General features: G+C 35.3%; 1 protein-coding gene across 2 annotated transcripts in view; it reads right to left on the reverse strand.

Moving 5' to 3' along the window:
* Positions 1-2,593: 2,593 nt before the first annotated feature.
* Positions 2,594-14,250, reverse strand: part of LOC104660954 (zinc finger protein 254) — a 99,717-nt gene continuing 88,060 nt past the window's right edge. For both annotated transcript variants that reach the window (XM_030913523.1, XM_030913522.1), the window contains one exon: positions 2,594-4,722. In XM_030913523.1, coding sequence (XP_030769383.1) covers positions 2,990-4,678 — 1,689 coding nt within the window. In that variant the 5' untranslated portion in view covers positions 4,679-4,722 and the 3' untranslated portion in view covers positions 2,594-2,989. The remainder of the gene's footprint in view (positions 4,723-14,250) is intronic.

Below are 14,250 nucleotides of genomic sequence, written 5' to 3' on the forward strand. Positions count from 1 at the left end.
GCCCAGCAATCAATGAGTGGACACACACACACACACACACACACACACACACACACACACCGGACTACTACTCAACCACAAAAAGGAATGAATTAACAGCATTTGCAATGACCTGGATGAAACTAGAGACTGTAATTCTAAGTGAAGTAACTCAGGAATGGAAAACCAAACATCATATGTTCTCACTGATATGTGGAAGATAAGCTATGAGGACACAAAAGCATAAGAATTATACAATGAACTTTGGGGACTTTAGGGAAAGGGTGGTGGGGGGGGAGATAAAAGACAACTTATATGGTGGAGTGTTTCCTGCTCAGATGATGGTTGCACCAGGATCTCACAGGTCACCACTTAAGAACTTATTCATCTAACCAAATACCACAGGTACCTCAATAACTTAAGGAACAGCAAAATTAAAAAATATATATAGTCTTATAATTACAGACCAGCTCACATAATACTTCTAAAACTATTACATAGGTCAGGCATAGTGGCTCACGCCTGTAATCCCAGGACTTTCAGAGGCCAAGGTGGGTGGATCACCTAAAGTCAGGAGTTGAAGACCAGCCTGACCAACATGGTGAAACCTCATCTCTACTAAAAATACAAAAATTAGCTGGGCATGGTGGCGGGCACCTGTAATCCCAGCTACGTGGGAGGCTGAGGCAGGAGAATTGCTTGAACGTAAAAGGCAGAGATTACAGTGAGCCAAGATCGCACCATTGAACTTCAGCCTTGGTGACAGAGCAAGATTCTGTCTCAAAAATAAATAGATAAACAAACAAACAAGCAAACAAGTAACAAAAAAAACAAAGTTGTGGGTCTAGCATGAGTACCAGTCAAGTTAAAACATAGAATTCGCATGGGGAGATTCTGAATCATAAGCCCAAAGACTGTACAGTAATAAATTCAACACAAAGCAAATAGCATAAATTTGGTTTCAGCATTTTTGAAAATTTTTGTTTTCTAGTAAATTAGACACTTCATTAAAATAATTTATTTTGTTCCAATGTTGCTTTTTGCTGCTGAAAACTTTCAAACCTGTACTCACACAAATATACTTAATCCATAATTTATTTACACCTAAGGTTTATCTTTAACAGATGTATATATATTTAATTTTATGTAAATCAATTCTAAGAGTCCATATGTGCTTGCAGGCAGAGGCCACATGCTCAAAGAAAAATATATTAAAAATTTTAAAAATATTTATTCAGAACTCAGGAATGTATGGATTTTACGTTTGTATATAATTTTTTATTATGACCATAAAAATGACCCTGTAGTCAATAACAATTGTAAATTTAAAAATAACTAAAACAGTAGAATTGAATTGCTTGTAATAAAAAGAATAAATGCTAGAGGTAATGGATATCTCATTTCCTCTAATGTGATTATTATATACAGTATGCCTGCATCAAAATATACCATATATGGCATACATATATACACATATTATGTATCCACAAAAATTAAGAAAAATAAATTTAAATCTGAAAATAAGAATAAAAATTTAACCCATAGGAAGAATATTCTTTAACTTATTGGCAATTTAAAGTCACTGGCAAAAAAGATTGCTAGAGATGTCAGTCCATTATCTTACAAAATAGTGTACTGTTATCATCTTTTACCTACACCCTTGAGTAAGGTGGAATAGGTTAATGTTAGTGGCATAAGAACACTTCATTGAATTCACAATAGTATTTAACTAATGTTAAAAATGTTGAATTGAAAAGCGAAGTTCACACATAATTTATAATTTAAAAATATACTGCATATTATTCCATAGAAGTACAATTAATAACATATAACTTAACTAAAATTAAGAATATTTTTCATTCATAATAATGAACACCTACCTCATGCATCACTCATTATAACTTAACCACAAAGAGCCTCTCTACTTAAATTTTCATCATGCATCTTACATTTTAATGTCCTTATCTTTTCATAGAAAAGATCATAAATAATGCCTAATAAAAAAGAATCTCATATATTTTATGCAGCAACAATTAGTCACATGCTTTCACATGTGAATACACTAGGAATGATGAAACAGCATGAAGTAATTTAAAGAGTTTAGCACATTATTCACTTTTTTAAAAATCTGTATTTTTTTAAAAAAGTACTTTGAATGTAAAATTATATACAAAAATGTTTACACAAATTTTAGTTTGTATTATTTTCTACACTCAGCACTCATTTAGTGTAATGTCTAATGTTTGAGCACCCTAGATATTTCTACTGTGAATTGTTCCCTGATATACTCATAGACTTAATTTTGGATTGAATATCTTTCATATTTAATGCATCTACAAAAATATTTTAGATGAACACCTCGGTGGTTTGTAATTTGTAGTTTTTGAAAAAATGTTTTTCCAAATTCATTACACTTGCAGGGTTTTCTTCAATATAAACTCCCTGATGTTCAACAAAATTTTAACAACTGCCTGAGGGTTTTTCTCTAGTACAAAATGTGTACAATAAGATCTGTGATGCAAGTAAAGATATTACAATCCTCTTCATATTTGTAGTGCTTTTTCAAAATAAATACTCTTCTATAAAGACATATTTTCTGATCTTCTGAGAGTATATTTTAATGCTTTTATTTAGTATTAACTCTATGATTTTGAGTAAGATGTGGGCAGGCATTAATGGCTTTTTTACTTTGCCTATATTTGTACATTTGTTCTCAAGTATAAATGCTTTCCTGTGCAATAAGGTGTGAGCATTGGTTCGAAGCTTGGCCACATTGTTCACACTGGTGGTTTTCTCCAGTATTTATTATCTTACCTACAATCAAGTGTGACAATCATTTAAAGGCTTTGTCACATTCTTCACATTTCTAGGATTTTTCAGCAGAATGATTTTCTTTAAAGTTTGAGGTATTGTCAAAAGCATCAGCACCTCTCTCAGGTTTGTAGTTTCTCTCCAGTATGAATAATCTTATATCTATTAAGAATTGAGGACTTTTATAGGCTTTGGCACATTATTCATACTTGTAATATTTCTCTCCAATATGAGTTATCCTATCTGTGGTGAGGTGTGAGGGCTGGTTAACGGCTTTGCCACATTTTCCCCATTTGGAGGGTTGCTCTCCAGTATGAATTCTCTTATGTTTAGTTAGGGTTGAGGACCAGAAAAAGGCTTTGCCACATTCTTCACATTTGTAGGGTTTTACTCCAGTATGAATTACCTTATGTTTAGTAAAAGTTGAAGACCGGCTAAAAGATTTGCCACATTCTTCACATTTGTAGGGTTTCTCTCCAGTATGAATTCTCTTATGGTTAGTAAGGATTGAAGACTGCTTAAAGGCTTTGCCACATTTCTCACATTGGTAGGGTTTCTCTTCAGTATGAATTATCTTATGTTTAGTAAGAGTTGAGGACCAGTTAAAGGCTTTGCCACATTCTTCACATTTGTAGGGTTTCTCTCCAGTATGAATTATCTTATGCGTAGTAAGGGTTGAGGATTGGCTAAAAGCTTTGCCACATTCTTCACATCTGTAGGGTTTCTCTCCAGTGTGCATCCTCTTATGTCTAGTTAGGGTTGAGGACCATATAAATGTCTTGCCACATTCTTCACATTTGTAGGGTTTCTCTCTAGTATGAATTCTCTTATGTTTAGTAAGGGTTGAGGACCAGATAAAAGCTTTGCCACATTCTTCACACTTGTAAGGTTTCTCTCCAGTATGAATTATCTTATGTGTAGTAAGATTTGAAGATCGATTAAAACCTTTGCCACATTCTTCACATTTGTAGAGTTTCTCTCCAACATGAATTATTTTATGTGTAGTAAGAGTTGAGAGTTGCTTAAAAGCTTTGCCACATTCTAAACATTTGTAGCGTTTCTCTCCTGTGTGAATTATCTTATGTGTAGTAAGGGTTGAGGATTGGCTAAAAGCTTTGCCACATTCTTCACATTTGTAAGGTTTCTCTCCAGTGTGCATCCTCTTATGTCTAGTTAGGGTTGAGGACCATATAAATGCTTTGCCACATTCTTCACACTTGTAGGGTTTCTTTCTAGTATGAATTCTCTTATGTTCAGTAAGGGTTGAGGACCAGAAAAATGCTTTGCCACATTCTTCACACTTGTAAAGTTTCTCTCCAGTATGAATTATCTTATGTGTAGTAAGATTTGAGGGTCGATTAAAAGCTTCACCACATTCTTCGCATTTGTAGAGCTTCTCTCCAGCATGAATTATTTCATGTGTAGTAAGGGTTGACAGTTGCTTAGAAGCTTTGCCATACTCTGCACATTTGTAGGATTTCTCTTCAGTATAAATTTTCCTATGATTATTAAGGGCTGAGGACCAATTAAAGGTTTTTCCACATTCTTTACATTTGTAGGACATCTCTCTCTGATAAATGCTTTTGTGTTGGGTTTTATGTGAAAGCATGTAAAATGGTTTGACACATTTTTTACCTTTGGAAGATTTCTTTTCAGTATGTCTTATCTTATGTCTGTTTGAATTTAAAAATTTAAATAAGACTTTCAAATATTTATCACTTTGAAATACTTTGCTCTGAGCAGTTGTGAAACACTGGTTATATGCATTATAACCTTCTTTGTTCACCTTACACTCATCCACACTTTTATAGCCTTTTCTTAACTGTAAATTCTCAGGTCCATATTTTTCATGTCTTCTCAGTATTACTTTTTGAAAAGAATCATCCATGCCCTGCTCTGGCCAAAGGTCTTGAGCAAAATGAGGACATATACCTGAAAAAATAAATACATAAATAAATTACTCCATTTACTAGACTCAGATGAATATAGTTTTAAAATCTTACCTATAAAATTATACAAACTACATAAACAAGATGGCACTGCAAAATACCACAGGCCCTAATTCTTTCATAGACATAAATGTAACAAAAATATACAGACCAAAATACATCTGTGGAAAAGTTATAAATGAGTCAAGTGTGTGCAGTGTCCCAGGTGAGCACAATGCAAAAGAAACACGTGGAAGAAAAAGAAAAGTTTGTTAAATTTACTCAACACATCTTTTCCTGGTTCCCACTATAACATAGTGCCTTTACAACTAAATTGCCAACTCTTGGTTTCTGTTTTAAAAGAAAGGTAAAATACTGGCACATTCATTGTCATTTCTGGCTTTTAGTGGTTTTTCTTGACACTGGTTTCTGTCTCTCATGACATAAAGCACTGAAAGAAATGGTGGTATATTTTGGAATGAGAGTTTGAGTCTGCTGAGACCAAAGAAAAATGTTACAGCAGCAGACAGACTGCAGTACCACAGATATGGAACAGGTGTAGCAAATGATGACTGACTCTACAAAGTAACATGAGTAAACTCTCTTAACTAAAGAATAAACACAAAATTTCAGACAACACATATCCTAAGAACATGTTTAAGGAACTCCCATAATCAACAGCCAAGAAAATTATTTTCAGAATATGCCAGGACAAAGCTACATTATGAAGATTTTGACAAGAAGCTTTTTTTAAAGTCCAAATCTCAATCAAAGATTATAATATATACAAAATAGGGCAATACAATCCCACCAAAAAATCATAAAATTTTCTGAAACCATAAAAAAGATGTATACATTAATTTTAATATTTGGTAATAAACTGAATACTGATTAAAATAGGAACAGAGACAACTATGGAAAATTAGAAAAATTAGGATGAGAATAAAAAATATTTAAGATATCAAAAAACAGAAATTGTGGAGATAAAATATACACCAAAAAACTGACAGATCCTGAAAGTAAAAAAAAAAAAAAGATGCAAAAATAAAAAAGCTCAACAAACAAACTAGAATAAGAAAAAGATATTTATTACAAACACATACATAAGCACAATTTCAAAAGTCACAGACAAAAAGATTATCTTTGAAGCTGCAAGATAAAACTGATGTGCCAGGTCAGGCACGGTGGCTCACACCGGTAATCCAGGCACTTTGGGAGCCTGAGATGGGCTGATCATCTGAGGTCAGGAGTTTGAGACCAACCTGACCAACATGGTGAAACCCCATCTCTACTAAAACTACAAAAATTAGCCAGGCGTAGTGGTGCATGCCTGTAATCCCAGCTACTCAGGAAGCTGAGGCTGGAGAACCACTTGAACCCGGCAAGTGGAGATTGCAGTGAGCTCATGTCGCACCACTACACTCCAGCCTGGCTGAGGGATACAGTGAGACTCTGTCTCCAAAAAAAAAAAAAAAAAAAAAAAAAGAAAAAGAAAAAGAAGTGATGTGCCATTTACAAACATACTCTTATGAGATAATCAGTGAACTATTAACAAAAATTTTTCAGGCCATAAGGGAACTGTGTGATGTAGTCATGAAAAAAATTGTGAAAAAAAAAAGCTTCAATTAATTGAGAATAATACCATCAGTGAATCTGTCACGCCAAATAAAAAAAGTAAACACCTTCCAAAGTAACCAAATTCTAAAAAAGTATATTGGAAGTGCATATGCCCTACAGATAAAAGGTGCTGAAAACAGTTCATTCTACTGAAAATAACATGATTTTTTTAAAAAAAACAATAATATAAAAATATATGATTTTCTGGGAAAAAATATGCAAATACACAAAAGTAGAAATTCTTAGCATTACCCTAGTGGTGCAGAAAACATTTTTAATTATTCTCTGAAATTTGAAGGATAAAAGCATAGAAATCATCATAAATATTCATTAATGAATATACAATATAAAAAGATACCATTAACAACATCAATGACAAATTTGAGGGAAGGTGTAATAAGAACAAATTTTTGTATACAACTTAAGTTTATTTACCAGATTAAAATATGTTGTTGTATCTTTTAGAGATTATGTGTAACACCCCAAGGTACCACAAAAATATTTGTATAAATACACAAAACAAGTGAAAGCCTATCAATACAAATATCAAAAAGACACAAAGATGGAAAGAGAATAAAAGACAAAGATGGAAGGATCAAATAAAATACTTAATAAAGTAACAATCTTTCTATTTCAGAAAATTATTTAAATATATATAAAATTAACTTTTAAATTGAGACATACTTTCAATAAATAGTTTTATTAAAATATTTTAAAAACCGAGATTCATCTTGCCTTTCTACACGAGTCAGTTGAAATCCAATGATAAAAAAAGACTAGAAGAGGCAGGAAGAAAGTAGACATTCCATGAAAATATTAATCAAATGAGAGCAGAAACAGTCAAAATAATCTTACACAAGCTACATCTTAAGTGAAAAATTATAATATATTATAAAATGTACTTGAAATTAAAACTCCAAAGAAACAAAGAAGGACATCAAAAAATAATAGATTTATTCACTGGGAACCTATGAAGAATGTGTGTGTGTGTGTGTGTGTGTGTGTGTGTCTCACATTAGGGTTCCAAATATATAAAGCAAATATTGACAGAATGGAAGAAACACACAGAAAGCAATATAATTATAGCAAGATATTTTAATACCACACTTTCTGCAATAAAAGTAAAATAAGAAAGAATGTTAATAAGCAAACAGACTACTTAAAGGCGGTATAAAACAATTATTCCAGAGTTATGGAGAACACTCCTCAACAACATCAGAATACACACCCTTCTCAATAGCTCATACATTTTCCTTGATAAACCACATCTTAAGCCAAAAAGGAAGTCTTACCAAAATTTTTAAAAGTAAACTTCTATGAACTACTCTCTATGAGTAAAACGGAGTATGAGTATCCAACAATAAGAGAGAAAAACTGAAAAATTTACAAATACATAGAAATTAAACAACACACCCTTGAGTGTGCTTTTATACAAAGGTGGAAATAGTTAATATTGTGAAAAGGTCCATCCTGCTCAATGCAATCCACAGACTTAATGCAATGTTTTTCAAATTTCTCATTGCATTTTTGAAGAAACAGGAACAGCAACCCCAAAAGTATACAGAATCGCAAGAGACAATAAAGTACCCAAAAATCTTCAAAAAATAAAAGAAACAATGCTGCAGACATTAAAGTTCTTGATTAAAACACACTACAAAGCTACAGAATTAAAACAATTTGGTATGAGTATAAAGGTGAAAAAGTAGACTAATAAAATAGAATGCAGCACATATATAAACGTTCACATACACGGTCATATAAGGAGTCATTTACATACTCATAATTATTGCAGCATTGTTACTGCAAGCCAATAGGTAAAAGCAATGCAAATTTCTTTCACCAAATCATTCAGTAGACATAATTTGAAATATAAAAATTCTGAAATATTACTCAGTCTTCAAAAAGCAAGAAATACTGTACCAACTGTAAAGATAAATGTTGATGGCATTATGCAAAATGAAATTAGCCAGCCACAAAAAGACAGATTGTATGAGATACATGAAGGAGTTACACTCTTAGAAACAAAGAACAGAGTGGTGTTCACAAAGTGCCATAAAACAGAAAAAATTGGGGCCAGGCATGATGGCTCACACCTGTAATCCGAGCACTTTGAGAGACCCAAGCAGGTGGATCACCTAAAGTCAGGAGTTTAAAACGAGCCTGACCAACATGGTGAAACCCCATCTCTAATAAAAAATTAGCCAGGCATGATGGTGGGCACCTGTAATCTGAGCTACTCAGGAGGCTGAGGCACGAGAATCACTTGAACCTGGGAGGTGGAGGTTGCAGCGAGCTGAGATGGCGCCACTGCACTTCAGCCTGGGTGACAGAGCAAGACTCCACCTCAAAAAAGAAAAAAAAAAAAGAAACAATTGGTAATCAATAGGTATTAAGATTTAACTTTGCAACACAAAAACATTTTAGCAATGTGTTGCATGGCAATGTCAAGATAATTAATATGACTAAACTGAGTATTTAAAAATATTTTGTGGTAAATTTTGTTATTTTTTTGACAAGTAAACAATAACACCCAAAAGTGATACAGTTATGATAGTTATAAATTATATTCAAATCCAAAAGTGTTTCTCCCAACAAAAATCATATAGATTCATAAATAGGATGTTGAAATTACAAGAATTTTATGAGTACTCATCTACACAGGATTAGAAAACCATTCACAACAAACCTAAACGACAAATATACAAGTAATTAAAACAACAACAACAAGGGTAGCCAGGTGCGGTGGCTCACACCTGTAATCACTTTGGGAGGTTGAAAAGGGAGGATCAAGAGGTCAAGAGTTTGAGACCAGTCTGGCCAACGTGGTAAACTATCTCTACTAAAAATACAAAAATTAGTCAGGCGTGGTGGTGGGCACCTGTAATCCCAGCTACTCGGGAGGCTGAGGCAGGAAAATCACTTGAACCTGGAAGGCAGAGGTTGCGGTGAGCCGAGATCAGGACACCGCACTCCAGCCTGGTCAACAAGAGCAAAACTCTGTCTCAGAAAAAAAAAAAACACAACAACAACAACAACAAAAAATAAGGATAACATTTACACAGGCAAACAAACATAGAAATAATTCCACTGGAAAAAAACATATGGCTGATTCATATTTGATTTTTCTCCACATTGTCTTAAATTGTACAAAGTTACATATTGTCATGCACAATTATGATATATACTACAAAATCAAAACACAAATAACGGATGTGTGGTGGCACATGCTAGAATATATAACACAAAAATATAAAATTGCAAAACAAAATTAAAACATGGAATGTAAAATTTAATTAGATACCATCAAGTAGATCAATATATTCATTAAGGGAATCTTAGAAGAATATGGGAAAAAAATAATACAGTGGTTACTTGAAGATAAAGGGTGAGAACTTCCCAAATTTTGATGTAATAAAAGAAAAAAATTGTAACCAAGAATATTTGATTTAAATTTATTTCCCTTTAAGAATAAGATGAAAATTAAAAATTTCCAAAATAAAAGGTGAGGGAGTTCATCACCACTAGCACAGTTCTACAAAAAAATGCTACATGGTGGCCAGGCACTGTGGCTTATACCTGTAATTCTACAGTTTTAGGAGGCCAAAGCTGTCACAACACTAAAGACCAGGAGACTCAGATCAGCCTGAGTAATACAGCTGAGACTCTGCATGCCGGGCGCGGTGGCTCACGCCTGTAATCCCAGCACTTTGGGAGGCCGAGGCGGGAGGATCACAAGGTCAGAAAATCGAGACTATCCTGGTGAACACGGTGAAACCCTGTTTCTACTAAAAATACAAAACATTAGCCAGGCATGGTGGTGGACGCCCGTAGTCCCAGCTACTCCAGAGGCTGAGGCAGGAGAATGGTGTGAACCCGAGAGGGGGAGGTTGCAGTGAGCCGAGATCGCACCACTACACTCCAGCCTGGGCAACAGAGTCAGACTTTGTCTCAAAAAAAAAAAAGAAAAGAAAAGAAAAAAGAAATGGGCCAGGCACGGTGGCTCACGCCTGTAATCCCAGCACTTTGGGAGGCCAAGGCAGGAGGATCACAAGGTCAGAAAATCGAGACTATCCTGGTGAACACGGTGAAACCCTGTTTCTACTAAAAATACAAAACATTAGCCAGGCGTGGTGGTGGACGCCCGTAGTCCCAGCTACTCCAGAGGCTGAGGCAGGAGAATGGTGTGAACCCGAGAGGCGGAGGTTGCAGTGAGCCGAGATCGCACCACTACACTCCAGCCTGGGCAACAGAGTCAGACTTTGTCTCAAAAAAAAAAAAAAAAAGAAAAGAAAAAAGAAATGGGCCAGGCACGGTGGCTCACGCCTGTAATCCCAGCACTTTGGGAGGCCAAGGCAGGAGGATCACAAGGTCAGAAAATCGAGACTATCCTGGTGAACACGGTGAAACCCTGTTTCTACTAAAAATACAAAACATTAGCCAGGCATGGTGGTGGATGCCTGTAGTCCCAGCTACTCCAGAGGCTGAGGCAGGAGAATGGTGTGAATCCGAGAGGTGGAGGTTGCAGTGAGCCGAGATCGCACCACTACACTCCAGCCTGGGCAACAGAGTCAGATTTGGTCTCAAAAAAAAGAAAAAAGAAATGGGCCAAGGCACGGTGGCTCACGCCTGTAATCCCAGAACTTTGGGAGGCCAAGGTCAGGAGATCCAGACCATCCTGGCTAATATGGTGAAACCCTGTTTCTACTAAAAATACAAAAAAAAAAAAAAAAAAAAAAAATTAGCTGGGCGTGGTGGGGGGCGCCTGTAGTCCCAGCTACTCTGGAGGCTGAGGCAGGAGAATGGTGTGAACCCAGAAGGCGGAGCTTGCAGTGAGCCCAGAATGCGCCACTGCACTCCAGCCTCTGGGCAACAGAGGGAGACTCTGTCTCAACAACAACAACAACAACAACAACAACAAAAAGAAGGTAAAATGAGTCAACTTTGTTTAAAAATAAAATAATACTGGACAGCATCATAAAACCATACATAAAAATAAAGCTCTCTATTAAATGTAAATATACAAATGTATAAATCTTTACTATCATAATGATGACGCATAAAACCCTTAAGAGGTCTTCTGTAGAATATTTAAAACAATAAAATCTGCATAAATATGTTAATACACAAAATAAATTTTAATATTAATAAACTGAAAAATATAGAGGTATAATTTTTATATTCAATTGAAGTTGTCATGAGATTAAAATAGATTGTTTTAATTTTTAGATGTTTTACGTGAACTCCATTTTTAACATGATATGGTTTAGCCGTGTCCCAACCCAAGACTCATCTTTAATTCCCATATGTTGTGCAAGGGACATGGTAGCAAGTAATTGAATCATGGGGGCAGATCTTTTCTGTGCTGTTCTCATGATAATGAATAAGTCTCATGAAATCTGAAGGCTTTATAAGGCAGTTTTCCTGCACAAGCTCTCTTTCTTTTGTCTGCCACCACGTGGGACATGCCTTTCACTTTCCACCATGATTGTGATGACTCCTCAGTCACACGAAACTGTAAGACCAATAAACCTCTTTCTTTTGTAAATTGCCCAGTCTGAGGTATGTCTTTATCAGCAGCATGAAAACAGACTTTTTCATGCTGTTTTGATTATGAAGATAATATTTCTAGAAACAACACAAAACAAAATTTAAAAAATAATTCAAGCTTGTCACTATACAATTAAAAGGCAATAAAACAGTAAATAAGGAAAAACATACCACTCAAACACATAAAACAATAGCAATAAAACTAATAATTTCATTTTAAGAAATAATTTTAAATATAAATTAATTAAACTACTTAATAAAAAGAAATGTAATATCAGGACTTTGGGAGATTAAGGTGGGCTGATCACTGGATCTCAGAAGTTTGAGACCAGTCTCAGCAAGGTGGCAAAACCCTGTCTCAACCAAAAATACAAAAAAACTGGCAGGGCATGATGCTACACACTTGTAACCCAACTACCTGAGAGGCTGAAATCAGAGAATTTTCTGAGTTTGGGAGGTTGAGGCTGCAGTGAGCCATGATCACAACACTGCAAACCAGTCTGGTTGAGACAGTGCGACCCTATTTCAAGAACAAACGAATAAGGCTGGGCGTCATGGCTGATGCCTGTACTCCCAGCACTTTGGGAGGCTGAGGCAGGTAGATCACCTGAGGAGTTCAAGACCAGCCTGGCCAATATGGTGAAACTCTGTCTCTACTAAAAACACAAAAATTCACCAGGCATGGTCGCACACACATGTGGTCCCAGCTGCTTGGGAGGCTGAGACAGGAGAATCACTTGAACCTAGGAGGCAGATGTTGCAGTGAGCCAAGATTGTGTCACTGCACTCTAGCCTGGGCAACAGAGTGAGACTTCATCTTGAAACAAATTTAAAAAATTAAAAAAATTAAAGTTTGATTATTTCCTTAAACCATATGTGGAAAAATCTTTTAATTAGACATAAGAAGATAACGTTTTTTGTTTTTTGAGTCAGAATCTCACTCTCTTGCCCAGGTTGGATGGAGTACAGTGGCATGGTCTCTCCTCACTCCAAGCTCTGTCTCCTGGATTTAAGTTATTCTCCTGGCTTAGCCTCCCGAGTAGCTGGGATTACAGGCACCCACCACCATGTCTGGCTAATTTTTTGTATTTTTAGTAGAAACAGGGTTTCACCATATTGGCCAGGCTGGTCTCAAACTCCTGACCTCATGATCCACCTCCCTCAGCCTCCCAAAGCACTAGGATTACAGGTGTGAGGCGCCACTCCAGGCCGCATAACTTCTTCATCATTTAAAAATATATAGGGGAAACACATGACAATAATCTTGGCGCCACTTTCTTAGATACGACATTAAATGCATAAGCAACAAAGAAAAAAACAGAAAAATCTATACTACACTTCAAAATTTCTGCACATCTAAGTAAACATTTAATAGAGGAACAGGACCTCATAGAAAATGGGTGAAAATATTTACAAATCACATGTGATAGGAGTCAATATTCAAAAAATATAAACAACTTTTAAAACTAAACAATGAATTTGAATGAATTTATTTAGAAATAGGCAAATAATTGAAATACATTTTCATCAAAAAAACACAAATAAAAAATTTGAAAGGACACACAAAATTTCTCATTTCTAGAGAAATGCATAAAAATCACAATGAAAAAAAATTCCCTCACACCCATTTAAATGGCCACTATCAATTTTTTAAAAACACCAAATCTGTTGATGATGCAATAAAACCCTTGGCCAGGCTGTAGTCCCAGCACTTCGGGAGGCTGATGCAGGCAGATTTCAAGGTCAGGAGTTCAAGACCAGCCTGACCAACATGGTGAAACCCCATCTCTACTAAAAATACAAAAATTGGCTAGATGTGGTGGCACGTGCCTGTAATCCCAGCTACTCAGGAGGCTGAGGCAGGAGAATTCCTTGAACCTGGGAGGTGGAGGTTGCAGTGAGTCAAGATCGTGCCACTGAACTCCAGCCTGGGTGACAAAGGGAGACTCCGTCTCAAAAAAAAAAAAAGAAATCCATGTGAATTTTTGGTAGAAAACTAGGACGCACATATTATTTTATAATGTTATAAATGTACTTCAAATAAAAATAAACTATTATCAAATACAGCAATTACATTTACGAATCTGTATCTAAAATATGCAAGAAAAGACCTTGAAGACATGTTTGATACAATGGAATATTATTCAGCCTTAAAAAAAATCTTATCACATTTAAAGACACACTTTGAGAATATTATGTCCACTGAAATAAACCAGTTACGAAATGATGGATGTTATGATTTTACTTATATGAAATATATAAAATAGTCACACTCACAAAAACAGAAAGTGGAAGGGTGTTTTTCAAGGGCTGGAGAGAACATAAAACAAGTAAATGTTATTTAATGGATATTGAGTTTTAGTTTTAG

Source organism: Rhinopithecus roxellana, chromosome 12 (genome assembly GCF_007565055.1).
Source record: "Rhinopithecus roxellana isolate Shanxi Qingling chromosome 12, ASM756505v1, whole genome shotgun sequence".
NCBI lineage: Eukaryota > Metazoa > Chordata > Mammalia > Primates > Cercopithecidae > Rhinopithecus > Rhinopithecus roxellana.